The 26,699-nt window shown below is 37.9% G+C and overlaps 3 protein-coding genes across 3 annotated transcripts in view; 2 read left to right on the top strand and 1 right to left on the bottom strand.

Moving 5' to 3' along the window:
* The first annotated feature begins 1,060 nt into the window (after positions 1 to 1,060).
* aprt (adenine phosphoribosyltransferase) lies at positions 1,061 to 11,386 on the top strand. The gene is made up of 5 exons (XM_051721430.1): positions 1,061 to 1,179; positions 1,315 to 1,418; positions 6,499 to 6,632; positions 6,746 to 6,824; positions 9,840 to 11,386. The coding sequence occupies exons 1-5, from the start codon at positions 1,103 to 1,105 to the stop codon at positions 9,977 to 9,979; spliced, it is 534 nt and encodes a 177-aa protein (XP_051577390.1). The 5' UTR covers positions 1,061 to 1,102; the 3' UTR covers positions 9,980 to 11,386.
* A 1-nt stretch (position 11,387) lies between these two features.
* LOC127454105 (DNA replication factor Cdt1-like) lies at positions 11,388 to 22,361 on the bottom strand. The gene is made up of 9 exons (XM_051721073.1): positions 21,785 to 22,361; positions 18,428 to 18,660; positions 16,135 to 16,329; positions 15,886 to 16,031; positions 14,713 to 14,813; positions 14,404 to 14,592; positions 13,507 to 13,650; positions 13,216 to 13,417; positions 11,388 to 11,877 (listed from the first exon to the last, which is right to left on the bottom strand). Exons 1-9 carry the CDS (start codon positions 22,271 to 22,273, stop codon positions 11,720 to 11,722), a joined length of 1,857 nt encoding a protein of 618 aa, XP_051577033.1. The 5' UTR covers positions 22,274 to 22,361; the 3' UTR covers positions 11,388 to 11,719.
* Positions 22,362 to 25,066: 2,705 nt separating this feature from the next.
* LOC127454009 (piezo-type mechanosensitive ion channel component 1-like) overlaps positions 25,067 to 26,699 on the top strand; it is a 141,822-nt gene continuing 140,189 nt past the window's right edge. Inside the window, exon 1 of the mRNA XM_051720917.1 lies at positions 25,067 to 25,634. Within this exon, the coding sequence (XP_051576877.1) occupies positions 25,571 to 25,634 (64 nt within the window). The 5' untranslated portion in view covers positions 25,067 to 25,570. The remainder of the gene's footprint in view (positions 25,635 to 26,699) is intronic.

The raw sequence follows: 26,699 nt of genomic DNA, 5'->3' as shown, positions 1-26,699 counted from the left end.
CTCTCTCTCTCTCTCTCTCTCTCTCTCTCTCTCTGTCCCGGTTAGATCAAGTTTGTTTTATTCTTTCAGAACAGACGTGCAAGGAATAGCCTTCATCTCTCAAAAGAACAATAGATTGATGAATTCAAGAAATATGTTTCTTTTTGGTTATTTTTAAAACTGAAATTTGACCTGCAAGTGTAAAGTAACAGAAAAATGCAATCTACTTAATACCTCAGCTGTAAAAAAACTCCCACACTTCATTAAGTAGCACAACCATTTTAATGGTTCTAACATAAATGTTTTTTTAGTACTAAGTTAACATATTAAACAGTTCCTTAAGGATTATGTGACACATTATTGTCTTTGTAGACTGGAATAATAGCAGCTGAAAATGGGGCTTTGCCATCATGGATAAAAATGTTATTATAAATAAAAACATAAAACACTTATTTCAGATTATAGAGATTACATTTCTGTAATCTATAACAACATTACACTTGAGAAATGAAAATTTCTGAACATTGTGAACACATTTGTTTTCCTTCTTTTTGTTCTTAAAAATAATAACAGCCAAATCTGGATATTTCCCTTCATTTGAATGAATGGCCATTTGCTGTCAAAAATTAAAACATTGTTTTTTTTTTATTTTATTTATTTATTTATTTATTTATTGCACAACATTGGATCAAAATGCAAATTAGGCCTACTGGACTCCACTCCCTGAATTAAAACATGCAACATGTGATGATGACGCCATTTAACAATGTAGCATACTACTGTTTAAAACGTCTAGTGTTGCATACTGTTTCACATACTATTGTGTTACATTTATAATAATAATAATAATAATAATAATAATAGCATTATAGCATAACATGTGCCGACCAATATAGTACAAATCAATCTAAAAATAAAATTAAATAAAAAAAAATATATATATATATATATATATATAAAATAAAACCTATGATGATGTAATTGTCATGTGGTCAGAAAGCACGCGTGCTATTGGTCGACGTAAGCACGCGTGCTATTGGTCGACGTAAGCACGCGTGCTATTGGTCGACGTAAGCACGTGGAGCGCTTCCGTCTCAGTCCAAATGTACGAAGCGCGTGCATCATGGAAGAGAAATTGGAGCTCATCTCTAAATGCATCAGAACTTTCCAGGATTTTCCCACGAAAGGGATTATCTTCAAGTTTGTATACATTTATAATGCGATATTTAGCATTGTGCAAAATGTGCGAACAGTTAAATGCGGTGCATTTCACTAGAAAGTCTATAATAGCTTGAAACTAACGGGGTAAGGTGTTTCAATTCTGTTTGTGTGCAGGGACATTTGTCCAATCCTGAAGGATCCGAAGGCGCTGGCTGCTGTGATAGATCTGTTTGAAGAGCACGTCAGGCAGAATTACCCTCAAGTGGATCTTATAGTCGGTAAGAACTCATTTTTACAGTGATTAGTAATGGGTTATCTTTACACGTGTGGGACAATTCAAGGGTCAGAGTTTCAAAGGTCAAAAATCATAAAGAAATGTGTTCAGTATTCCTGTTGGGATTATTTGGAATCAATCCTAATGGGATCAGATAAAGAAGATTCAAATAAGATCCTTCAAGATAATCAGAATTTATTTTGTTGGCCTCCTTGCTCATACTTGCTTTTTCAGTTCTGCCCACAAATTTTCTGTCGGATTGAGGTCAGGGCTTTGTGATGGACACTCCAATACCTTGACTTTGTTGTGCTTAAGCCATTTTGCCACAACTTTGGAGGTATGCTTGGGGTCATTGTCCATTTGGAACACCCATTTGCGACCAAGCTTTAACTTCCTGGCTGATGTCTTGAGATGTTGCTTCAATATATCCACATAATTTTCCTTCCTCATGATGTCATCTATTTTGTGAAGTGCACCAGTCCCTCCTGCAGCAAAGCACCCCCACAACATGATGCTGCCACCCCCATGCTTCATGGTTGGGATGGTGTCCTTCGGCTTGCAAGCCTCACCCTTTTTACTTCAAACAAAACGATGGTCATTATGGCCAAACAGTTCCATTTTTGTTTCATCAGACCAGAGGAAATTTCTCCAAAAAGTAAGATCTTTGTCTCCATTTGCACTTGCAAACTGTAGTCTGGCATTTTTATGCCGATTTTGGAGCAGTAGCTTCTTCCTTGCTGAGCAGCCTTTCAGGTTATATCGATATAGGACTCGTTTTACTGTGGATATAGATACTTGTCTACCTGATTCCTCCAGCATCTTCACAAGGTCCTTTGCTGTCGTTCTGGGATTGATTTGCACTTTTTGCACCAAACTACGTTCATCTCTAGGAGACAGAATGCGTCTCCTTCCTGAGCGGTATGATGGCTGTGTGGTCCCATCGTGTATATTCTTGTGTACTATTGTTTGTACAGATGAACGCGATACCTTCAGGCATTTGAAATTTGTTCACAAGGATTAACCAGATTTGTGGAGGTCCACAATGTTTTTTCTGAGGTCTTGTCGGATTTCTTTTGATTTTCCATGATGTCAAGCAAAGAGGCACTGAGTTTGAAGGTAGGCCTTAAAATACATCCACAGGTACACCTCCAATTCAGTACACCTCCTATTAGAAGCTAATTGTCTAAAGGTTTGACATAATTTTCTGGAATTTTCCAAGCTGCTTAATGGCACAGTTAACTTAGTGTATGTAAACTTCTGACCCACTGGAATTGTGATAGTCGATTAAAAGTGAAACAATCTGTCTGTAAACAATTGTTGGAAAAATTACTTGTGTCATGCACAAAGTAGATGTCCTAAAGGACTTGCCAAAACTATAGTCTGCTAATATGAAATCTGTGGAGTGGTTCAAAAATGAGTTTTAATGACTTCAACCTAAGTGTATGTAAACTTCTGACTTTAACTGTATGTGTGTGTGTGTGTGTGTGTGTGTGTGTGTGTTATATATATACATATATATGTTAAACATACTGTACGGGTTTCCACGCATCATAGAATACATGGAATTTTGCAATGCAGTTTGATGAAAATGAAGAAGGAAAAAAAATGCATAAATGTTTTGGAAAAATATTAATTGTCCTGCAAAATATTTTAATGTTTGACTGTCACTAACAAGGTTTGAGCTACATGTACAAAACATAGTAACGATCGGGACTCAAAATAGGAGTCAAATACACATTTGTATCATTTTTTTGTCACTGCCAGTGGCTGTGGATTGTGAAACATCATCAATGGTTGACTGTGATGAACGAAGCCCTGATTAAAATCACGATATGTCCTAGTTTGATTATTAAACCCCACAATGATTTAATGTGATTTAATTGAATAAATAGATAATCTGCATGTGCTGTGCGCTTCAGAATGCCTGTGTGAAGCTGGTCGTTCATACACTAAAAACACCTCATCGTGATCACGCGTGCTCTTGTGTGACTGTGTTTAGTAGAAGACAGAGAGCAGAGCGCTCTGAAACATACAGACTATATATTTATTTAATCAAAGCTTTTTGGGGTTTAACAATCACACTGGGTCATGACAAGAACTGCTTATCCGGAGATGAGAAACTAATGTCAAAAACTCACAGAAATGGCAAAATACATGCTTGATTTAAATGGACGTGTGAAATTGATTAAAAAAAAAAAAAAAGACAACAATATATTACTATACATTACTGCATAGTAATTTTATGTTTACTGTTATCAATTAATAATAATAAAGCAATATCTCACATTTGTGTTGTGCAGCACTTCACTTGACAAATACCTCCAATGTTGTTTTATATTGTGCTTTGAGGATATTGTATATAAGTACTTCATTTGATAAAAAATAATGCAATGTAATGTTGGCATTTTAAAATAATTAAGTCATATTTTTTCATTTAAAGTTTTTAGTTTAAAGCTGCATTTAAAATTTGATTAGCACCATTTTGATAAAATTAATGAAACGGTCAAATACAAAATTTCAGAAAAAAATAACAATCCAATAACCACAATATACAGTGCTGTGAAAAAGTATTTACCCCCTTCCTGATTTCTTCTGTTTGTGTTTTTTTCATACTAAATTGTTTTAGATCTTCGAACGAGATATAACATAGGCAAACTGAGTAAACAGAAAATACAGTTCATATATATTTGAATTTTTTTTGTTTTATTGAAGCGAAAAAGTTATCCAACACCTATATCACCCATGTGAAAAACAAACTGCCTCCTGAAACTTAATGGCTTGTTGTGCCACCTTTAGCAGCAACAACTGCAACCAAATGCTTCCGATAACTGGAGATCAGTCTTTCACAACGCTGTGGTGGAAATTTGGCCCACTCTTCTTTGCAGAACTGCTATAGTACAGCCACACTGGAGGGTTTTCGAGCATGAACTGCCTGTTTAAGGTCCTGCCACAGCATCTCAATCAGGTTCAAGTCAGGACTTTGACTAGGCCACTCCAAAACTTTAGTTTAGCTTCCTTTGAGCCATTCAGAGGTGGACTTACTCCTATGCTTTGGATCATTGTATTGCTGCATAATCCAGTTGTGCTCACGGACTGTTGACCGGATGTTCTCCTTTTAGTATTTTCTGGTAGAGAGCAGAATTCATGTTTCCCTAAATTATTGCAAGTCACCCTGGCCCTGAAGCAGTAAAGTGTCCCCACACCATCACACTACGACCACCATGCTTGACCGTAGGTTTGATGTTCTTTTTGTGGAATTCTGTGTTTAATTTACACCAGATGTAACAGGACCCCTGTCTTCCAAACAGTTCCAGTTTCGACTCATCAGTCCAGGTTTGAGGATCATCAAGGTGTGTTTTGGCAAAATTCAGACGAACCTTAATGTTCTTCTGGGTTAGCAGTGGTTTTCGCTTCGCCACTCTTCCATGGATGCCATTTTTGGCCAGAGTCTTTCTGATAGTGGAGTCACGAACAGTGACCTTTATTGATGCAAGAGAGGCCTGCAGTTCCTTGGATGTTGTCCTTGGCTTTTTTGTGACTTCCTGGATGAGTTGTCGCTGTGCTCTTGGAGGAATTTTGTACGGTCGGCCACTTTTGGGAAGGTTCACTACTGTGCCAAATTTTCTCCATTTGGATATAATGGCTCTCACTGTGGTTCTTTGGAGTCCCAGAGCCTTTGAAATAACTGAAAGGGTAGTTGCGGAAGTAGAGAACGAGGCATTTTTTTTAAGCTTATTTTCAATAAATGCTTTTATTGCATTGGGGATTAAGTTTTGATTTCTACAATTTACAGCCTTTTTATAGTAGAACGACCTCTTACATGTCAAAATTTGATTCCTCATGACATGACCTCTTTAAACTAGTTTAAACTTTCAGACAAGGCTTTGTCAAGCCAACATAGAAATATCTTAACAAACTTCCCGTCTAATTTGATTCTTAGAGTCCTATTGCATATTGTGTCATCTTTAAGAGAGCCTCTACTTGTTCTATTAGAATTTGGAATCATTTCTTGCTACTAAACAGTTAGAGGAAAACACAGCAGAGCTGTTTGAAGTCCTGTAAAATTATTTAAAAAAATATAAAGATCTAAAGAATATAAAGAGAGATTGATTCAGCATCGTATCTGATCTTTCATCTCTACTTTTTGTTTCAATGCAGTACTCATGATTTAATTCATCTTTATTGTTTCAGGCTGAGACAGAGATGCAGGAAGATGCTGTATCTCTGGGACAGAGATTTTACAGTCCTGTAAAAGTCTTTAAAAAAAATATAAAGATCCTGAAGGATTTCCTTTTGATGTCCTATGGGGCGTTTTATCCTGCTGCTTTTTTCTAAGTCAGTAGATCTCAAATGGTTTTGCTTTAGGACTCAGATTTTACAACACGGGACCAAAAATGTTAATCGCACACAAATGTCCTAACGTTGAAAAATGAAATGTATTAATATTACCACTACCATGGGCCCATCAATATGCAAAATTATTGACATGACATAGGTTAAACTGGAAATGTACAATTTTGTTAATGCATAAACAACATCAGAATTGTAATTTATTACCCTAACTAACACACAGGACAATAAACATTGAGCAAATATTGTATTAGTCATATTACTGAATGACAGATGCATTTGCGCCACGATACTGTAGAGTTTAATTGGACGCACACCTAAAAATGAATTGATAAGCCTATTTATTTAGCTAATAACTAGTATTATACACTAGTGTATTGTTGTTATTATTATTATTAATTGTAAAATACTAGTATATTAATACATTATTTATGGTTAGTTGCATTTTATTAATTTGTATTTAACATTGTTTTTCCCTGCTATCCACAACACAATAAGAACAGACTCGCAACCCACCCTTTCACCTGAACATAATATCTATTTTTTTATTTCGTGTAATGTTGGCATCCTTAAGTAAATTCCATTTAGGATTGGTTGTAAATTATGGTAGAAATTTCAAGAGGAATCCCTTTGATTTTTTATTATAATTTTATTTATTTTTTTTTTACTACAAAGGGCTTGAAAGTGGACTAAGTTGTATTTTAAAAGTGATATTTGTTTTCCTCCTTTCCTAGGAGTTGATGCGCGAGGATTCCTGTTTGGGCCACTTTTGGCACAGAGATTAGGAATAGGCTTTGCTCCGATCAGGAAAAAGGGGACTCTGCCTGGGCCTACAATATCAGTAGCGTACACTCTTGAGTATGCAAAGGTCAAACGCTGTTACCTAACTTTTATATGATATTCAGCATCGTATCTGATCTTTCATCTTTACTTGTTGTTTCAATGCAGTACTCATGATTTAATTCATCTTTATTGTTTCAGGCTGAGGCAGAGATGCAGGAAGGTGCTGTATCTCCGGGACAGAAGGTCCTGATCATTGATGACTTACTGGCTACTGGGGGTGAGTGTGTTTATTGACTGCAATACAATAGAGGATGATATTGAGCCCATCTGAATTACATCAGCATTTTGTGCACATTCTACAAGGTTCCTACAGTCACGGAAATTCTGGAGTTTTAAAACAGTGATTTCCAGGCCTGGAAAAGTCATCAAATGTAATTGAAATTTCTATAGTGCAAATAATTTTTTTCTAGTTATGCTCCACTCAAAAATATTTCATTGGCAAGAAATTGCTGCTCCTAAGTGTGATTTCTATAAAATTATTTTCTAGTAATCTGAACAAAATCATCGAAAACTCAGAAATGAATTGGTCATAAACTCTGGGAATCCTGACTATGCCCAGATTTACATTAAAGGAATGTTCTGGGTTCAATACAAGTTAAGCTCATAAACATCATTTGTGGCATAAAGTTGATTAACACAAAAAAAAATTTTTTGTTGGATTTACAGTAAAGCGCTTACAATGGAAATGAATTGGGACAGTCCATAAATGTTAAAATACGCACTGTTTCAAAAGATTAGCCACAAGACTTAAACAATTTGCATGTTAACATGATTTGTGTAAACAAAATTGGGATTTACCACAGTTACAGTGTTTACTAGATTACAGGGATTACCAGTGTTTCATGTCATGATTGTAATATTGGTTACAACCAATATGGTTAGTAAATGATTTTATCACACTAAAATGAATTTAACGTATCATTTATGCAGTGGCAAGAAAAATTATGTGAACCCTTTGGAATTAGCTGGTTTTCTGCATTAATTGCTCTTAAAATGTGATCTCATCTTCTTTAAACACAATGTGCTTAAGCTATCAACACACAAACAATTATAATCTTTCATGTCTTTATTGAACACATCTTATTAAACATTAACAGTGCTGTGGAAAATAAGTGAATCCCTGAGCTAAAGACGACACAAAAAGCTCATTGGAGTCAGGAGTTGGCAAACCTGGCATCCAATCAATGAAACGAGATTGGAGGTGTGGGTTAGAGCTACTTTGACTTCTAAAAAGCACTAGAACATTTTGAGTTTGCTATTCACAAGAAGCATCTGCTGACGTGGACCATGCCTCGCAAAAAAGAGATCTTAGAAGACATACGATCAAGAATTGTTGCTTTGCATAAAGCTGGAAAGGGTTACAAAGTTATCTCGAAGAGCTTATATCAGGGGTCGGCAATCTATGGCACGCGGAGGGGTAATCGCTGGCACACCAGCAACGGCGAGAGAGGCGTAGACTATTTTATTTATATAAATTCTGCACCTGCATTCCAATCTACATCTTGATGCAATCCTTCCTCATGATCACGCAGCGTTTTCATGAGCTGAATGGTAGGCTAAACAAAAAGTTAAATTGTGACGAGACTGCAGTACCCAACAGACTCGTGCAGCACGTGCAAGCCATTCGTGCATCACGAGCCATCAGCGCTTCACTTTCGGTTAATCGTTCGAGTAAACGCACCCGCTTTGCTTCGGTCAGGCTGCGCAGATGACAGCCTACATTCCGTGTTTCATTTGTTTCTTTTTGCTTTCAGAACAATACGTGATGTAATAAGGAAAACACCACTATTAATCCTTGAGATTTCACATACAGTTACACCCTCCTTAAACCATGGTCACACGCAAAATTACATTTAAATGATTAAAAGAGAAAACATTAACCCACATCGTGGGGTTCAAAAGTCTATTCAAGAGTCTATTCAAAATATTAATTAAACCTGGAAATAACGTTTTACGATTTTGCAGGTGCAATTCACCGAAAAGGGCTAAATAGTTGATTGGCTTGTGATGCACGAATGGCTTGCACTCGCAGCGCGAGTCTCGTCACACTCCCCGCTGTGTGATCATGAGGAATGATTACATCAAGATGTAGATTGGAATGCAGGTGCGAAAAACTTCATATAAGTAAAATAGCCTGTTACTCTCTCGCTGTTGCTTACGTGCTAGTAATTACCCCTCTGCGTGATTTTGAAAAATGTATGACATTATAAAAAAATATTTAAGATCCCAAACAGTGATCAGTTATCAAATAAGCAAATTTGTGTCATTAACTGTGTTAAATCATTTTGTACAAAAGTACAGGTTTTCTTTCATTAAAGCGCTTTCACAAGATGCTCTGAAAATCCACATGCAGAATCATGATTATGTCATAATCATCTGGTTTTGCACATTTTTCACTCAAACTGTTACGCTGATAATATCATTTGTAATGCAAAATAAACTATTAAATTAGGAAAAATGCAAAATAGAAATAGTTGTAGACTCAAACTTCGGAAAAAGTGGGTTGGGACGGCACAGCCATTGACCAGGAAAATAAAAAAATGGCACTCCATGTCAATAAGGTTGCTGAACCCTGGCTTAAATATTCATCTGTCCACAGTTAAGACACATTTTCTATAAATGGAGACGATTGAGTACTATGGCTACTCCCCCTAGAAGTGGCCGTCCAGCCAAGATGACTCAAAGGGCACACCGCAGAATGCTCAATGAGGTGAAAAAGAACCCTCGAGTGACAGCTGAAGACTTGAAGGAATCATCGGAACTGGTTAACGTCTCTGTTCATGAGCCTAATGTATGGAAAACATTAAACAGGCATGGTGTCTATGGCAGGACACCATGAAGGAAGCCGCTGCTTTCCAACAAAAACATTGCTGTGCGCCTGACGTTTGCCAAGACCACCTTGACACTCCACAACACTACAGAGAAAATGTTTTGTGGACTGATGAAACTAAGGTTGAACTGTTTGGAAAGAACACACATATGGCATAAAAAGGGCAACGTATACCAACATGATAACATCATCCCCACGGTGAAGTACGATGGAGGGAGCATCATGATTTGGGGCTGCTTCAGGGCCTGGACCGCTTGCCATCATCGAGTTTATCCAGATGTCCTACAGGATAATGTCAGGGTGTCTGTGCGCCAGCTGAAGCTCAATAGAAGTTTGGTGATGCAGCAGGACTTTCTATCTTTTGCATTTGTATGAAATTTACTGTTTATGTTCTTTTGTCAGGAACCCTGTATGCGGCATGTGAGTTGGTCAAACAGCAGCAGGTGAAGGTGTTGGGCTGTTTGGTGGTGATTGAACTGAAGAATCTCAATGGATCAGACAAGCTGAAGCCAACTTCTGTGTTCTCTCTAGTACAGTACTGAAAATCTGCTTACAAATGTCGTGGTCTCTTTTTTTTTTTTGTGGGAACCCATATTATTCAAATCAGTGTTATGCCCATTTTTTTTATCCTGTTAGATAAACAGTACATGGCTAAAAGTACAGTATTTGAATACTTCCTTCTAATAAATAGGTTTGACTATTCCAGTGAAAACAAATCTTAAAGGAATTGTTCACCCAAATATGATAACTCTCTCATTTACTCACACTTATGCTCTCAAACACCTATGACTTTCTTCTGCTGAACACAAATGGAGATATTAGTTTATATACAGTTGTGCTCAAAAGTTTGCATACCCTGGCAGAAATTGTGAAATTTTGGCACTGATTTTGAAAATATGACTGATCATGCAAAAAAATCTTTTATTTAAGGATAGTGATCATATGAAGCCATTTATTATCACATAGTTGTTTGGCTCCTTTTTAAATCATAATGATAACAGAAATCACCCAAATGGCCCTGATCAAAAGTTTACATACCCTTGAATGTTTGAACTCCGATTTAAAAAGCCACAGGTGTGGGAAATGAACCTTTAATTGCCATTTAAACCTGTGTGTGTCACCTTGTGTGTCTGTAACAAGGCCAAACATTCAAGGGTATGTAAACTTTTGAGCACAACTGTACATACAATGCAATGGGGGTTCAAGACTTTCAAAATTTAAAAAGACAATGGCAGCATAAAAGTAATCCATATGATTCCAGTGGTTTAATCAATGTCCTCTGAAATAAGACAATCGGTTTTGGGTGAGAAATGGACCAAAATGTAACAATTCCTCATGCTTTGCACATGCACAGAGCATCGAGTGTGAGGAAGTGTTACTTTTTGGTCCGTTTCTCACCCAAAACCAATTGCTTTGCCTCAGAAGACATGGATTAAACCCCTGGAATTGTATGGATTTACTTTTATGCTGCCTTAATGTACTTTTTGCACCCCATCAATGGACCCCATTGACCTGCATTAAATGGACAGACATATCTCCATTTGTGTTCTGCAGAAGAAAGTCATAAGGGTAAGTGATGAGAGAATGGTCATTTTTGGGTGAATTGTTCCTTTAATGCTACTGCATACAATAAAATTAGAGAATGGGTTGCTTTCAACTTTGTGGCAACAATTCTTTGTTCTTAGCCAGATCGAAACAATTGCAAATTACTCCTGTATAAAGGCTGTACAAAGAAATAGCATTACATTCCTCAAGGAATTTTATACCAATGTTTAAGCCTTCTGGGTTTTCATAGTCTTAACTGTAATAAACTTGACTACTAAATTTAAGCAGACAAAATTGCATTTTGGGAACACATTTTAATCTCCATGTGATCATACAGCTGTGCCTTTTTGTACACAAACTCATGAGCATCAAGTTATCTTTTCTGATAAACAATTTACAACATAGTTCATGCAAACAAACTTGTTTATTGTAAATTTTGAACAATGCTAGATGAGAAGCCATGAAGTGTAAATGACTATAAATGTAAAAGCTCTTGATCTACATTCAGTACAATGCAGAGCATTCAATTATTGTGGTGAGCACCAAAACAGAAATGACCAATAAACTAAACTAAACCAATAAAAATAAGTCTCATGCATAAACTGGGATCGAATGTGAACATACAAAACTAAAAATATTAGCCGAGCCTCAAGTTAAAATCCAGGTAGATTCCAATATAAAAACAAATATTGCACATGGTTTATCATCATCTCAGCATCTCCTGTGAATGTTGTCAATCACTCCTCTGCTTTGATTTTCTGGTCCAGTTTGTCCAGCACTATGTTCAGATCCATCACCTTGTTCAGTTTTAGGTAAAGGTCCTTCCTGATTGGATGTATCGTTAGCCACTCAGGTGTCAACTCAGCCAGCAGACGTAGATGTTTCTCCATTTCATCTAAAATAGATTGATTTCAACAAATTACCTAAATATGCAGAATCTTACAGCAGCAAAAATATCCCAACAGCACTTTGTGAAATTGGCTCCGTTCCAAAACCTAGCGTGCTGCCTACCTAGACAGCATTTTAAGGCATCATAAACTCAATGCAAAGGTGGTTTCATAAGGCAAACAAAACCCAACATTATGCTGCAATTTAATGCTGTGTTCCAGACAGCTACATAAATAACGACTGGACTGCCGCCTGAAGTTGGACATCCGACTTGTGAGGTCATGAAGTCACTTCCAAGATAGCAGCGACCAACGAGCATATCGTGGAGTTGGGTTTTTTTGAAATGTAAAAAAGTATTTTCACTCCATGAACTGTGAACGTATGTATAATAAAAAAAAAGAAAAAAAAAAAAAAGAGGATATTAAAAACAATTGTGTATCAATCAGTTCCTACATTTTCACCCATTTTGTTTGTGAAATAGATATTAGATAGCCAGCTAGCTAGAATCTGGAAGACATGTGTACATGACAGTGGCGTGTGAACGTCTGCTGCACAAAAGGTGCCTAGAATTGTTCTTGGCAGGCAGCAGAAGCCCTTACCCCACCCCCATTCCTAATCCCAACCGAGCTGCCTGCCAGGAACTACATCAGGCACCTTTTTCCCCATTGCGGTTTGGAAGTATGAAATGTCAACTTTGGGGATTTTCTCCTCAATTTGGAATGCCCAATTCTTAATGCGCTCTAAGTCCTCGTGGTGGCGGAGGACGAATCTCAGTTGCCTCCGCATCTGAGACCTTCAAACCATGCATCTTATCACATGGCTTGTAGAGCACGTTACCACGGAGACGTAGTGCTTGTGGAGGCACACGCTATTCTCCGTGGCATCCATGCACAATTCACCACGCACCCCACCGAGAGCGAGAACCACATTATAGCGACCACGAGGTGGTTACCCCATGTGACTCTTCCCTCCCTAGCAACCGGGCCAATTTGGTTGCTTAGGAGACCTGGCTGGAGTCACTCAGCATGCCCTGGATTTGAACTCATGACTCCAGGGGTGGTAGTCAGTGTCTTTACTCGCTGAGCTACCCAGGCCCCAACTCTGGTTTTTCCACCTTTGACTTTGTCTGGAACGTGGCATCAGGCCACATCCACACGAATACGTTTTAGGATGAAAAAGTTCTTAGTTTCCTAACAATGATTTCCTAACAGTACTAGAGTGATTAAAAAAAATAAATAAGTGTTTCTTTTGCTGGAGGAAATCACCATTCCAGCAGTACGCTGCGTTTTGAAACGGAGATATAGTCTTCGTGAAAATTCTGAGGTAGGGAGACAGGACTACTAACCATTACTGAGTGGGGAACGGTAGCTAGCGATCATGCGGTTGCAGGTGAGCTGCATGATTAATGCTGGCTTCTTCTCTGCTACAAACACATTTCTCAGGATTCTGGCCATCTCTGTGAGCCGTGACATCATCGCCAGACGCTGCTCCTGCTGTGGGTTCCGGGTCAGGGCAGCGTGCAGCTTTTGTGCCTCTTTAGCACGGATCTGAGGGGAAAAATAACCGATCAATTTCTTGTACAAAGCTTAAGTGCGACTAAAGTTGAAGACAACTGCACATGTAGTTTTTGACCCACCCTCTCCAGCAGAGTCTGTGAAACTCCTTTGAGAGCACTGGGTGTTTCTGATGGGGTCACAACTGTTTTCTCTGCAGACTCTGGCTCCTTTGCACACACGTTCTCTGCCGTTTTCAACGCCATGTTAGCCAAGGCCTTTTCCATCTATAACAATTCCAATCAAGTTATTAATGGGTCAACGATGTGACACGGTGTCCTGATTTATTCTAATACATTGAAAGTGAAATTAATTTGGACAATGAAAGCCCTTCTATAAAGAACAGGTTTTTAATTTTGAATTAAAGTCCCACAAACAAAAGTGTAACCGTACTACCAACATGATGGAAGAAACAAGGTTGGTTCAGGTTATAAACATTAAAACTTCACAAAAGTCATAATTTAAAAAAATAAATCATGATACAGGTTAATTTATTTTTTAAACTCACCATTGAAACAATACAGAACTTCTACTCGCCATTTTGAGCTAATTGGTCATTGGACAAATCTTGTTTGTCAAGGTGATAAAAAGGAGAAATCTTTAAAAATCTAGTTTAAAACACACGTGTCAAACCATAAAAGTTTTCATAAAATGTTCAAAAACATTTATAGAATTTTCTACAAAAAAATAATAAAAATTGATATGACTTTAAAAATGTTGTGGTGTAATCAAGTAAAAAAGGTAATAAAATACTTTCCTTGCACCTTGAATACGTTTACACAACTTGTGTTTTTACAAATATCATACATTGAGTAAAGAATAATCAAGATGTTTTCTTAGGGTTACTCCATTTTACCTGAACAAACGGTAACTTTTTATAAACTTCATTATACTTTCTATATCTTCATTGGTCATCCACCCATATTGAAAAAAGGAACTTGCAAATCTCCTAAGAGCATAAAGATGAGTTAAGTGCTTACCTTGGGGGTCATGAGAGCACGAGCCTTGTCCAGAACTTCCTGAGCGGAGGTCAGCTTCTCTGTTTGAGGTGGCCGAGGTAAATCACTGGGCTTGATGTTGGGAACTTCATCTACAATGAATCTGGGATGCCAGCGGGTCAGTTTGTCATCAGGGACAACAATAGGAGGGTTGAGGGAAGCCAAGAACACCTGGAACAAACATAAATATTAGACTTCATAAGAACATTCAAATATCCAACAAAACAATAGCCAAAACCTCTCGTTACACTCATGCAGAAAATAATAAGTTTGCCAATATCCTGTGCTTACCTTATGGTGTCCCTTCATGACTTCAACCAGATTTTGGTGAAAAATTTGCCTTCTTTCCAAAAGATGAGATGCTGGCAACACTGGCTGAGTACCATTAAACTCTGGGGAGGGAAGGAATGAACAGTCACTTTCAAAAAACACTGCCAATGATTAAAATGAGACTTAATTGGGGCCTGGGTAGCTCAGTGGTAAAATACACTGGCTAGCACCCCTGGAGTTCGCTAGTTCGAATCCCAGGGCGTGCTGAGTGACTCCAGCCAGGTCTCCTAAGCAACCAAATTGGCCCGGTTGCTAGGGAGGGTAGTGTCACATGGGGTAACCTCCTCATGGTCGCTATAATGTGGTTTGTTCTCGGTGGGGCGCATGGTGAATTGAGCGTGGTTGCAACGCGCTCAACAAGCCACGTGATAAGATGCGCGGGTTGACTGTCTCAGACGCGGAGGCAACTGGGATTCGTCCTCCGCCACCCGGACTGAGGCGAATCACTATGCGACCACGAGGACTTAGAGCGCATTGGGAATTGGGCATTCCAAAATTGGGAGAAAAAGGGGAAAAATCCCCCCCAAAAAAATTACTTCATTTGCATGCAGAATATGAGCAGCGTTGTGGATAACATTATGCTGCGTGATACATAATCAGATTACTTAAGTAACAAGTAGCTTTATTGCATCAGTTACTTGATTTATTTATTGCCAATACATTTGAAAATTCCTCCCTTACCCAACCATATCGGTCACACAGGCCTACACATCGCATGACAATATGGCTACACAGCAAGCGAGTGACGTGACACAAAACTAGATTGTTCCCATTAAATACTGTAATCAATAAAAAAGTTCTACACTATGGTGCAATTCCCATATAGGGGATTGTTCATTACACGCAAACTATGTCACGGTGACAAATATTTGCCTGCAGTAGACACTACCACTATGGAAAAAAATGACAACACGATTTTGCCTCGTTTAGACGTCTTATCCACACTGGAACGGCAGGTTTTCTCCATCAAAAATGCACTTAGTAACCACATACCTGGCAAACGATAAAGTTATGAACCTGAAAACAGGCTAGTGTGAACATGGCCCAAGCATTGCGCTCCCATTGTAGAAGTAATTACTCAATGTAATTTGTCAAAGTGATGATGTTCCCCAACACTGGTTTACAAGTTCTCACCTTCGTCAATGATGGGCTCTACTGTGAGCTGGTAGCTAGATCTCTTCGTAGTGGCACTAAAACATGGAATGTTTCTCTCCTGGCGGAAAGTATAGGCAGATGGGTACACCGTCTTTATCTGTCCCAGGTGACTTTCTTCAAAACGCCTGCAAAGACAGCAAATTTAGTGTTACCACTGATTCACAACGGGATTAGCCAATCCAACAGCCTGACTGGCGCATGAAGACATCGTTATATCCTGCTTCTTACTTGTGCATCATATCCTGGACTCCTTGCTTGACCTTTGCAAAAGTGACCGTCTCGGAGCGGTTGAAGAGCATGCCCACTATCGTCTCCATGCTGCGGAACATCTCAGCCAGAACTTTATATTTATAGGGCAGCGTGAGACCAGGCGGCACATCCTGAGCTAGAGTGTGGTAACGCTGATATGCTGGGAGCTTCTCTCTGAAACAAGAGAACTCATGTTGAAATGTAAATCCATGTATCAGTTCATTTCATATTCAGTTAGGAACTCAAAATCGGAAAAACAAATAATGACTTGTTTTTCGTAATTTCGATTTAATTCTCAAGTTAAAAATAGGAAATTGGAAAAATAGCCACAGGACACTGTGCGTTTAGATTTTATTTCACTAATATACTGAATATTTGATTAGCACATATGGGTGGACCTGAAACGCCCCTTTCGTCTGATTGGCCAATCTCCACCGTTGTCTTCCTCAATGCTGCGAGACAGAATAAAAGTTCTCTGCTATAAATTGGTCTCAGTTAACATTAAATTCTTTACCATTTATTCCCCAAAACTCGCCACGTTTATTGCAGCAGAGCTCTCTCTCCCTCTCATCAAATAGCCAGATTTATCAGACAGCCCTAAACATAAAACTGCTGTCTAGGTTTTAAATGAGATTACGAAAATGACCATACATTCATAGGACTACTGAAGCATATGCCTACATTGTAAAAGACAGGCTTACGTTTAACTGCGGGGTAAAGTTAGTTTTAGGTTCGATATTCACCTATGTTGCGTAAGGGACAGTCTGAAAACTCCACCACAACTAAAACGTCACTGGCGTCAAAGCAGTCATTTATTTGACTATTGGCTTGCATGTTCTATCTAAAAAAAAATGTATTTAATAAATAAAACACTTCACAGGTTTTAGTAGATTGCCAGAATGATGGCTGTGCATATGAATGTACAGTTTTCAATTATATTACGAACAAAATTAACAAAAACTTTCACATTCCAAAGGTTGTAGCAAGTTCCCAGTGGGCAGACGGACTTACTACAGGTGAGATTTTTACAGTACATCCAATAATATGAGTAGTATTAGATTACTTTGAAAATTAACTAAAATTCACCTAAATGTTATTTTCACATTCCAAAAGGTTGAAGTTCCCAGTAGACTGACTTACTACAGGTGAGATTTTTCACAGTTAGTCAGTCTATCTACTGGGAAGTTACTACAACCTTTAGAATGTGAAAATGTGGGGGAATTATTTATTTACTTTATTTAAAGTAATACTGTATTCTTTTTATTGGACTTACTGTAAAAATCTCACTTGTAGTAGCTCAGCCTTTTAACTGGCAACTTACTACAACATTGAGAGTAAAAGTGTACTTTTAATGTTTTATGTTTCACTTGCACGTCAGCTGAATGAGTGATTGGACACCGCTTGAGTTTAACGGCGAGTGGAATTTTCAGACGGTCCCTTAAAAGCAATGAAAGTCATAATTCTGCAGCTGCCACACCAGCTGACAGTTCCGAGTACAGTGTTTTATGTCTGTATATTATAGTTATATGGTATATAAATATAAATGGTATAACATCAAGCCAAGTGCGCAAAATATTTGCAAACTTGCCGCCGGCAAAGAGCACAGGTATGAGAAACCGAATATCAAAAAATTATCGAACCTAACCCCGCTCTGGGAGCTTAGGTGTGAGGGACTTATTCATCATGGAAATTATGCTAAAGGAAGTTCATGAATGCATCTCTCAAAAAGCTCGACTAGTGAATTTAAAATCAGCATTTACACATTGCCTTCACATTTGTCCGATAATAAGAGGCACACAAAACTGCCAACAAAATTGCGGTACATGACTTGCAAAATCGGGACTGTCCCCGGTTTTAAAGTGACGTCTGTTCACCCTAACTGCGAATGCCAGCCGATTCCCCAGTGCAGTGTGGACCACCAGTGCCCAACTGATCAGCTGCACTGCATTGTACCACTTATAAATGAATAAAACAAGATGTGTGGCACGAAGAAGGATAACTGTGAGAAGACATTTGACAGAACGAGGGATTAATCTTAGTAAACATCTCAGTGTGTGTGTGTGTGTGTGTGAGAGAGAGAATCGCATGAAGACGAAACCCTGTCTAAAAGGCGGCATAAAGGTAATCCATACGACTCAAGTGGTTTAACCCATGTCTTCTGAAGAGATGCAATTGGTTCAGGGTGAGAAACAGACCAAAACACAACTAATTTGGTCACTCTGCTTTCTAACTGGAAAAAACCTACATTGGTTGACCGCTATTACAGACTCACCTTTCCTCTGGTTCTTTAGCCTGTGCCCGAGTAGCTTTAGCATCCCCGGCAACTCTCTCCATCTTCCTCTGCTGAACCTTTGCAGAGATCTCCCGGGTGGCATCGAGTCGGGCTTTCAGCTCCGCTAGCACTGGCACAGAGGCCGGTGAGGGAGACGTCACATTTTCAGACTGCCCTTTCAGTCTCTGCAGCTTGGACTTCAACGCCGCCACATCTTCCCTCGAAAATGTTTTCTGAAAGAACAAAAAGCTGATTCAATGACAGAATCTAAAACACCAGGAGGTTCCTGCATAGGTGTGATCCACCCCCATGCATTACCTTGCTCCTGGTTATCCGCTTGGGCTTATCATCTCCACTCGCCTTGCTTACAGGGGAGCTATTTGCATTATGATTAACAGTATTTTTGCTTTCTTTGCTGGCAGTTGGTTGAGGCACCTGTGGAGTGGTGTTGGCCAAAGGTTCGCTGCTCTAAATCAATCAAAGAGCAAAAGCTCTGGGTTAAGCACCTGAGATAACCAGCAGAGTCAATGTTGGATTTTAAAGGGCTTGTCCTTTATATGCATTGATTGACACATGCAGATTAAGCAGACAATAAAAGTATACTTCACCAAACTCTATCAGGATTAATATATATATATATAAAAAATAAAATACTCAAAGAATCCAAGAGCGCAACAGTCTGGTTCCGGAAATAAAAATCCCATTCATCTATCCCATAGACAAATCGATTTTCAACAATAACTTAAACCTTTAAAGACAGACTGTGAGCTACGAGGTTGTTCATCAATTGTATTTGCTTCCGTTCAAGCCATCCGTCTGCGTTATTTCAACTTAATTGTTTAAAAATCGTGTTTGATAGCAGAATTCATGGGAAACAACTACTGTACATTACCCATGGTACAGCAGAGAAAGATCCATCAGAGAACCGCGGCCAACGAATGCCACAAAAACATGCCTTAAACTACTTTTATATTTGTACATATTGGAATATTTTGCAATAAACTAAATATTTTGTTTCTATACTTAACCTAAAATCATTAGTTGTATATATATTCCCATAATTTTTTATTACCTTAATTGCAATGCTTTATGGGATTGTTGTTTATGCCCTCATGAAAGACGGTAAATACACAGCCTTGTATCTTTGTTTTTATGTGATTTTCAAATACTTTTTTGCCTCAAAACAAAGTTTGTGATGTTGTGATTCTCCTCAGAGCTGGTTGGTTTGATTCATGGCTCACAACTCTTATGAAGGATTTTATAAAAAGTCTATGGAGGAAATGAATGGGGAAAATACACCGATCAGCCACAACATTAAAACCACCTGCCTAATATTGTGTAGGTCCCTTTCGTGCCGCCAAAACAGCACCAGAATAGCATTCTGAGATGATATTCTTCTCACCACAATTGTACAGAGCGGTTATCTGAGTTACCATAGACTTTACAATTTACTCCAAATGGTGCCAAAAACAAAAAACATCCAGTGAGCGGCAGTTCTGTGGACGGAAACGCCTTGTTGATGAGAGAGGTCAACAGAGAATGACCAGACTGGTTCGAACTGACAAAGTCTACGGTAACTCGGATAACTGACTCTGTACAATTGTGGTGAGAAGAATATCATCTCAGAATGCTATTCTGAGATGCGGGTTGGCGCTGCTTTGGCGGCACAAGGGGACCCACACAATATTAAGCAGGCCCGAAACCTAGATGGCTGAAAAAGTGGACGGGCACTGTTTCGCTCTATTGAATTCTACTTGATAAACTTTAGTGTGATCCTGAAGATCTATTACCAAGGAAATGCAATTAAATTAAATGGTAACACTTAACAATAACGTTCCATTTGTTAATTATTTTTTTAACATGAACTAAAAATGAACAATACTTCAACAACATTTATAAATTATTGGTTAAATGTTAATTTCCACATGTAGTATTTTTTATTTTATTTGTTTATTTGTTTTTTTAAATCGATGATAATATTAGTTAATGCACTATAAACTAACAATAAACAATTTTATTTTTATTTATTAACAAATAAACCAATTTTAAAAAGGTAAACAGCAGACTGCCAAACTGTATTTGTAATATTAGCAGACTTAGTCCTCCATAAAACGGGGCCATTTGTAATATATATATATATATATATATATATATATATATAAAAACAACTACTTGGTAAACTTAATGAAAAGTAGCATATTAGGTGGCGTTCACAAAACCAGCCCCGTATTATTATTATTAGGTCTTGAATGTTGTGTCGCGTCTCACCGAGTGTTGCATTTTTAAGTCTTGTCTAGTTAAAAACAGTTAAATTCCATTGTGCTCCGTTTAGATATTTTTTAACTAGTCCTGGTCGCTTTTTTGGGGTCAGTCTGCACCGTTTTCAATTATTTTTGTATATAAAAATGTGTTTTAGACGCCGTGTCAAGTTATAAAGAACTTTAACTGTTAAAACGTGTTTCGAGATACCTGCGTTCTGCTCCATTAGTGGTGTTGCATCTATACGTTACGTGTTTGGTGTGAACAGCCCTTTGCTGTGTACGAGTCGGATGAACGTCTTAATGTTGCGTCTCACTGAGCGTTGCATTTTAAGTCACCATTCCAAGTTAACCCTTGTGCGTCAATAAAACAAATTACTCAGAGGTCCTTAGAGGACAAAAATGTCAGCATAAAAGAAAAACTGCCATAATAATAATAATAATAATATATATTAATATTTTCCACTTTCAATTCGTTTTTTTTTTTTTTTTTTTTAAAATCAACATCAGTGCTGATCATAACTACCAAATATTCATTCATTTTCAGGATTTTAACCCTTTAAATGCCAGTTTGTTTATATAATGCCACTGTTTTTTTTTTTTTTTTTACACAATTTTAGCTGCATCATTTTTTCAATTAGCCTGCAGTGCTCTATAATACAGCAAACAGAAAATAGGAAAAAAGCATGTACTTGCTCCATAGGCTAAACATGAGAAAAATGGCGCCATCTGGTGGAAATTATAAAAAATTAAATTTTGAAGCCAGGGCTCCGGAATGAAATTATATATATTTATTTTTTTTTTTATTTTTTTTTTTTTTGCAGTTTTAATGGGTTTCAATGGGGACATTTTTGTCCTGAAGGTCCCGAGTGTAACTATTTTGTGTACACAGTGTATTGTAGATGTATTAAAGGAACTGAGGCTGAAATATCAAACACACACCCCTTTGGCTAAATGTATGCAGTTGGCATTTACACAGCCAAAAATGATAGAAAAACAAAAATGAAAAAGACAAAAATGTCCCAAAGGTCGCACAATGGTTAAAAATTGCTTCGTCCAGCTGATTTTGAACGCGTCTTACGCTTTATGGTTTATTTACCTGCACTTGGTCGTCATTTTTCAAGAGATCGAGCTTCTTTCTGGCGCTCTTCTGGCCTGTGCGTTCCTCTGGTGATGTTTTGGAGTTCCGACCCGCTTGAAGCCGCTGTCGCTTCTTGGCGCTGCTGTGCAGTTCGGCTGTGGACGGGAACACCACCGAGCACACATCAAACTCCGCACAGCTCCGTTTAGGAGTGCGGGGACTCGCCGTACGTCCATCAATACTCACATCTCGCAGGTCTGTCACGGTATCCACCGTTTCTGCCGATAAAGCCTCGTCGATCACTTTGAGAAACTCCTGCTGAACATGTTTTTGCGATTGCGTCGTTGTGCGTAAAGAGCGTGCGGCTCTGCTCGAGGTCTTCGGTTCGGTAATCACCGATGACTCCGCAACGTCTACGGGCACTTTTTGCCCCTTGCACCGTAAAGATCGACCAACGCCACTCTTCTTATTCTGTGCAAAATAATCGGTAACCCGAGCTTGAGCCATATTTCACTATGAATGAAACCCCCGCACTTCTCGGTGGTGTGCAGCAGTTGTTGTTGTTACGCTATCTCACCGGAACTGCCTTTTCAGTCTCTACCTACACTAATTTTCGCGGGAAAACAGACCATGTGACTTATGTAGGCCGAGCTAGGCGTATAAGCCACGCCCCTCGCCGATTCCCTCTGTGTCTTCCACTGATCAAACGCTCAATTTGTATAATGGGCCGTCAGTAAAAATGATTATATTCCTCCTATTGCTTTACAATAGGCCTGTATACTTTTTTACAATAGCAATTTAAATACTTTAATCACTCATCTTCACATGCAAACTGAAAAAAGCAGGCCCTATTCATAAATTTGTGAATTGATGAAAGTGTTTCGGACTTTTAACCATTTCAACACACGAAATAAGCTTCTTCTATGACAAAACCTATATTATTTTAGTGCATTCTTGTTTATTGCCATGTTGAGACCAGTGTTGGGTAAGTTACTCTAAAAAAAAAATAAGAATAATTAATTACTAACTACTAATTACATCTTCTACAGTGTATACTGTACTAATTACTCTGTCTGAAAAGTAATTTCGTTACTTATCACTAATTACTTTTTAAAAACCCTGATCAACCTCGACTGGATGAACAATACAAGGATAGACATGAAACTGTTCTTTTAATTCTTTCAAATAAATCATATAAAATCACATAAATTATTCATGAACTGGCCAAAGAATTTAAAGGGGCGGCGTTAAATTAAAAAAATAAAAAAGACATACATTTTAACATCAGAAGTTACATTTCGATTTTAAATTCACTCTTGTTTTATATAGAATTGTTCTGTAGTCTATACAGTATTTAATGCAATTACATCAGAAGTAACTGTAATTAAATTACTGAGAAATGAAGAGTAATCCCTTACTTTACTTTTTTCAAGGAAAAAGCTATTTAATTACAGTAATTAATTAGTTAGTAATGCATTACACCCAACACTGTTTGAGACGTGTAAATGTGCAATTTATTAAGATTAAATAATGTTTATTTTATTTATTTATTTGTATAGGGACAGTACTACAACAACAACAACAACAAACACTAAAAAAGATGCATTGTAGCACTTCCTAATTTGCATCTCAGCGCCATAGGGGGGATAAAACCCAAGATAAAACTAAACAAGTGTAAAGCATTGGTAACAGTTTCCAATGAACAACGGCTATAAATGTATGTTATTCATTTTTGTACAATAACATATGTTTTAAAATATTCAGTATTATCATATAGCAATATTATGCTAAATCAACATGGCATTACTGCTTTTGAATGTAGGCCTACTTTACTTTTAAATGGGAATGCTTGATACACAAAGGAAACTTTAAAGGAACAAATGATAAAATGGGATTGCAAAAACTTTTAATTCATACTGAAACGTAGCCCATTTATACTAAATATTTAAATCATTTATTTATGAGAAATACTGTTTTTAATACTTAATACTATTAGTAATGATATTATATAGAGAGAGAGAGAGAGAGAGAGAGAGAGAGAGAGAGAGAGAGAGAGAGAGAGAGAGGCATATGTTACCCTTATGCTAATACAACCACTAGAGGGAGACAGTATAAAAGGAATAATGATGACGATATTCCAGCCAAAGACACCTGCAGTGGGTAAATGCAGAATTTTATGTATTCACTACTTTGTTTTTATTTATTTTTTTTGGAAGGGGGGTGGGTCTGAGAAAATATTAGCATGTACACCTGCAGTTTTGCAGAATCACGTATACCTAGCATACAAGCGGAAAATGAAGCACTACTGCTTGTTTATATTTTAACATTTAATTCCGCCACATTTAAGGCAGGTGAGCAGGTGACACGGAAGTCTCGTGTGATGAAGCTGCACGTGGCGTGTAAATAAACACTGATATCATACCTTAAGTCGTTTTATTCACATTTGGTGTTACATTTGTGGAAATATTCAGTGGATTCAAATTCAAGGTACAACATGAGAAAAATAAATCTTCAATAAATAAATAAATAATAACAGTTTCATTTCAGTAGTCTCATGCGCAGCGGAACTCTGACTTGAGAGAGAGAATCAATTCGACTCAGTCAGCAATCCCTAAAAGTGGGGGCCTGGGTAGCTCAGCGAGCGCTGACGCCGACTACCTCCCCTGGAGTCCAAATCCAGGGCGTGCTGAGTGACTCCAGCCAGGTCTCCTAAGCAACCAAATTGGCCGGGTTGCCAGGGAGGGTAGAGTCACATGGGGTAACCTCCTCGTGGTCGCTATAATGTGGTTCTCGCTCTCGGTGAGTTGTGCGTGGATGCCGCGGAGGATAGCGTGAAGCCTCCACACGCGCTTTGTCTCCACGGTAACGCGCTCAACAAGCCACGTGATAAGATGCATGGATTAGGCAACTGAGATTTGTCCTCCGCCACCCGGATTGAGGCGAGTCACTACGCCATATATATATATATATATATATATATATATATATATATATTAGGGCTGTCAATCGATTAAATTTTTTTATCGAATTAATTACATTAGTGACCATTGAATTTTAACTCTGCATTCACACATTTGCTGTATGAAAGACAGCGTAAACACATCTGTCCTGTGAAAAAGAGCAGGGGATGAACATTGGTTTCATTTAAAGTGAGGGGGGACACGTCCCCTGCATCCCCCGCGTATTCTATGCCCCTGCCTTTAGATAACTGCTTCTCTCGTTTTAAAGTTGAATGAGTGAAATGCCACATAATTCTTTGGGTGATATAGGTAGTGAACCGTACGCCTCGCATTTCTTGAAGTGACGTTACTCGTTGAGGCACTGAAGTTATCTATCGTCAGAGTGGGAGTTACTTTCAACTAAGTGTTGGGACGTAGTTCAGACTGCACAGACAAGTGGTTAAAACTCCCCTTATGAGTTTTGTGACAGTGTGTGTGGATATAATATTGTAAATAAATCGGACTGAAGAAAAAGAAAGTTTTAACGACTGCCACGGCGGGCGAATCACATTTTCCATGAAAATGTACATTGAGTAATCGACTCAGCTTTTTTAACGTTGTCGCGACGTTGTTGGACATTATACGTTCGATTTTAGAATTAAAGAACGCTTTTACAGAGAACACAGACTCGTGGCGGTGTTCTAAGCCTTTGATCTAATCGTATAGTTGCGGTGATCTAATGTTTTAATCTCTTACACAATAGTAAACAACATCGAAAGATATGTTTTTATCGCCATGTAGCTTATTTGAAAACATTTCCACAATTATGTGAGATGGTCCTGGGAGGAATGTGAGTTTAGCGCTCATGGAGCTCCAGGTGGTGTGCGGATTGCTCTACTGCTTTCTGCTGCCCATCTTCTTACTGGCAGGTAAGACCTTTTAGTTATTAATCCATCACTTAAAACTGCTACAGTTCATATGCACGGAGTATACATGTCTAGCAAAGTGTTCGCAGGTCTTATAGTTTAGTTAAAGACGTGCTATCCTTCTCACTTTATGAATTAAGCTAGTCAACTTCTGTCCTGAAAAATCGTAATCTAACGCACACACAACAAGTGTATTTATAAGGATAAATGGGACGTTCTGGTCATCATGTGACAGTTTACCAAATAAAGATCACACATTATTACAATTTCCATTCTTAATAAATTGTTGTGGTAAAATGTAAATAATAGTAATAATAATAATTAATTAATATATTAAATGATATAATTATTTAAAACATTTAAATAAAATGTAATTTAATATATATACGCATACATATATCTATAATATGAATAATAATAATAACAAGTACATTTAAATATACATTTGTAATATGTATATTTATGTATATTCCACAGTGTTTCCCATTACTTAACCCCCTGAGACCCAAGCGTGACTGCTGTGTGCATTTTGCATTCCCTCTTTTGATTTCTAACTAGTAGCCCACAAGAAACATGCAAAGAAAAAAAAAGATTTATGTCCACATATGTGGACAGCGGGACTAAGTTGTGATATTTAAAATAATACCAAGCTATAGAAAGTCAGATTTTTTTAAAATCAAATTGTTTATTATGTTTCCAGGAGTGTTGGTTATTCGTGTTTTTGAGACCTTACAAACATTACAGCTGATTTTCTGTAAAGCTAAATAAATAATTCTGGTTTGAAGTAATGGCCAGCATCATCCAATCACAGCCAATCATGTTAAAATAAAATTATACATGATAAATTCTGAATCTATGTACTGATTATCATTGTCTCAGGTCTGCCATGTTGAGTTGTCCAAACATCATCTGCAGCCTGAAACTGAACTTTTGGTCGGATATTAGGTGTGAATGCACTTGGCTGTATAGAGAGCTATAGGATGCTCCCTTGCTCCCTAATTAGGGAATGACTTAACCTCCAGTGTGCCGTCTGTCTTCACTGGTCTCAGAACACTTCGAAATGCACCT

The sequence above is a fragment of the Myxocyprinus asiaticus genome, chromosome 2 (genome assembly GCF_019703515.2).
Source record: "Myxocyprinus asiaticus isolate MX2 ecotype Aquarium Trade chromosome 2, UBuf_Myxa_2, whole genome shotgun sequence".
NCBI lineage: Eukaryota > Metazoa > Chordata > Actinopteri > Cypriniformes > Catostomidae > Myxocyprinus > Myxocyprinus asiaticus.
The sequence above is the reverse complement of the archived record's forward strand: the minus strand, read 5'-3'. Positions and strand labels throughout refer to the sequence as shown.

Excerpts from the sequence above, each read along its gene's own strand:
- aprt (XM_051721430.1), top strand. The coding sequence starts at position 1,103 with ATGGAAGAGAAATTGGAGCTCATCTCTAAATGCATCAGAACTTTCCAG. Across the intron at positions 1,180-1,314 it reads ACGAAAGGGATTATCTTCAA|GGACATTTGTCCAATCCTGA; the intron begins GTTTGTATACAT and ends GTTTGTGTGCAG. Across the intron at positions 6,633-6,745 it reads ACACTCTTGAGTATGCAAAG|GCTGAGGCAGAGATGCAGGA; the intron begins GTCAAACGCTGT and ends TTATTGTTTCAG.
- LOC127454105 (XM_051721073.1), bottom strand. The coding sequence starts at position 22,273 with ATGGCTCAAGCTCGGGTTACCGATTATTTTGCACAGAATAAGAAGAGT. Across the intron at positions 13,418-13,506 it reads CACAGACTCTGCTGGAGAGG|ATCCGTGCTAAAGAGGCACA; the intron begins GTGGGTCAAAAA and ends TTTTCCCCTCAG. Across the intron at positions 11,878-13,215 it reads CCGTTCCCCACTCAGTAATG|ATGAAATGGAGAAACATCTA; the intron begins GTTAGTAGTCCT and ends AATCTATTTTAG.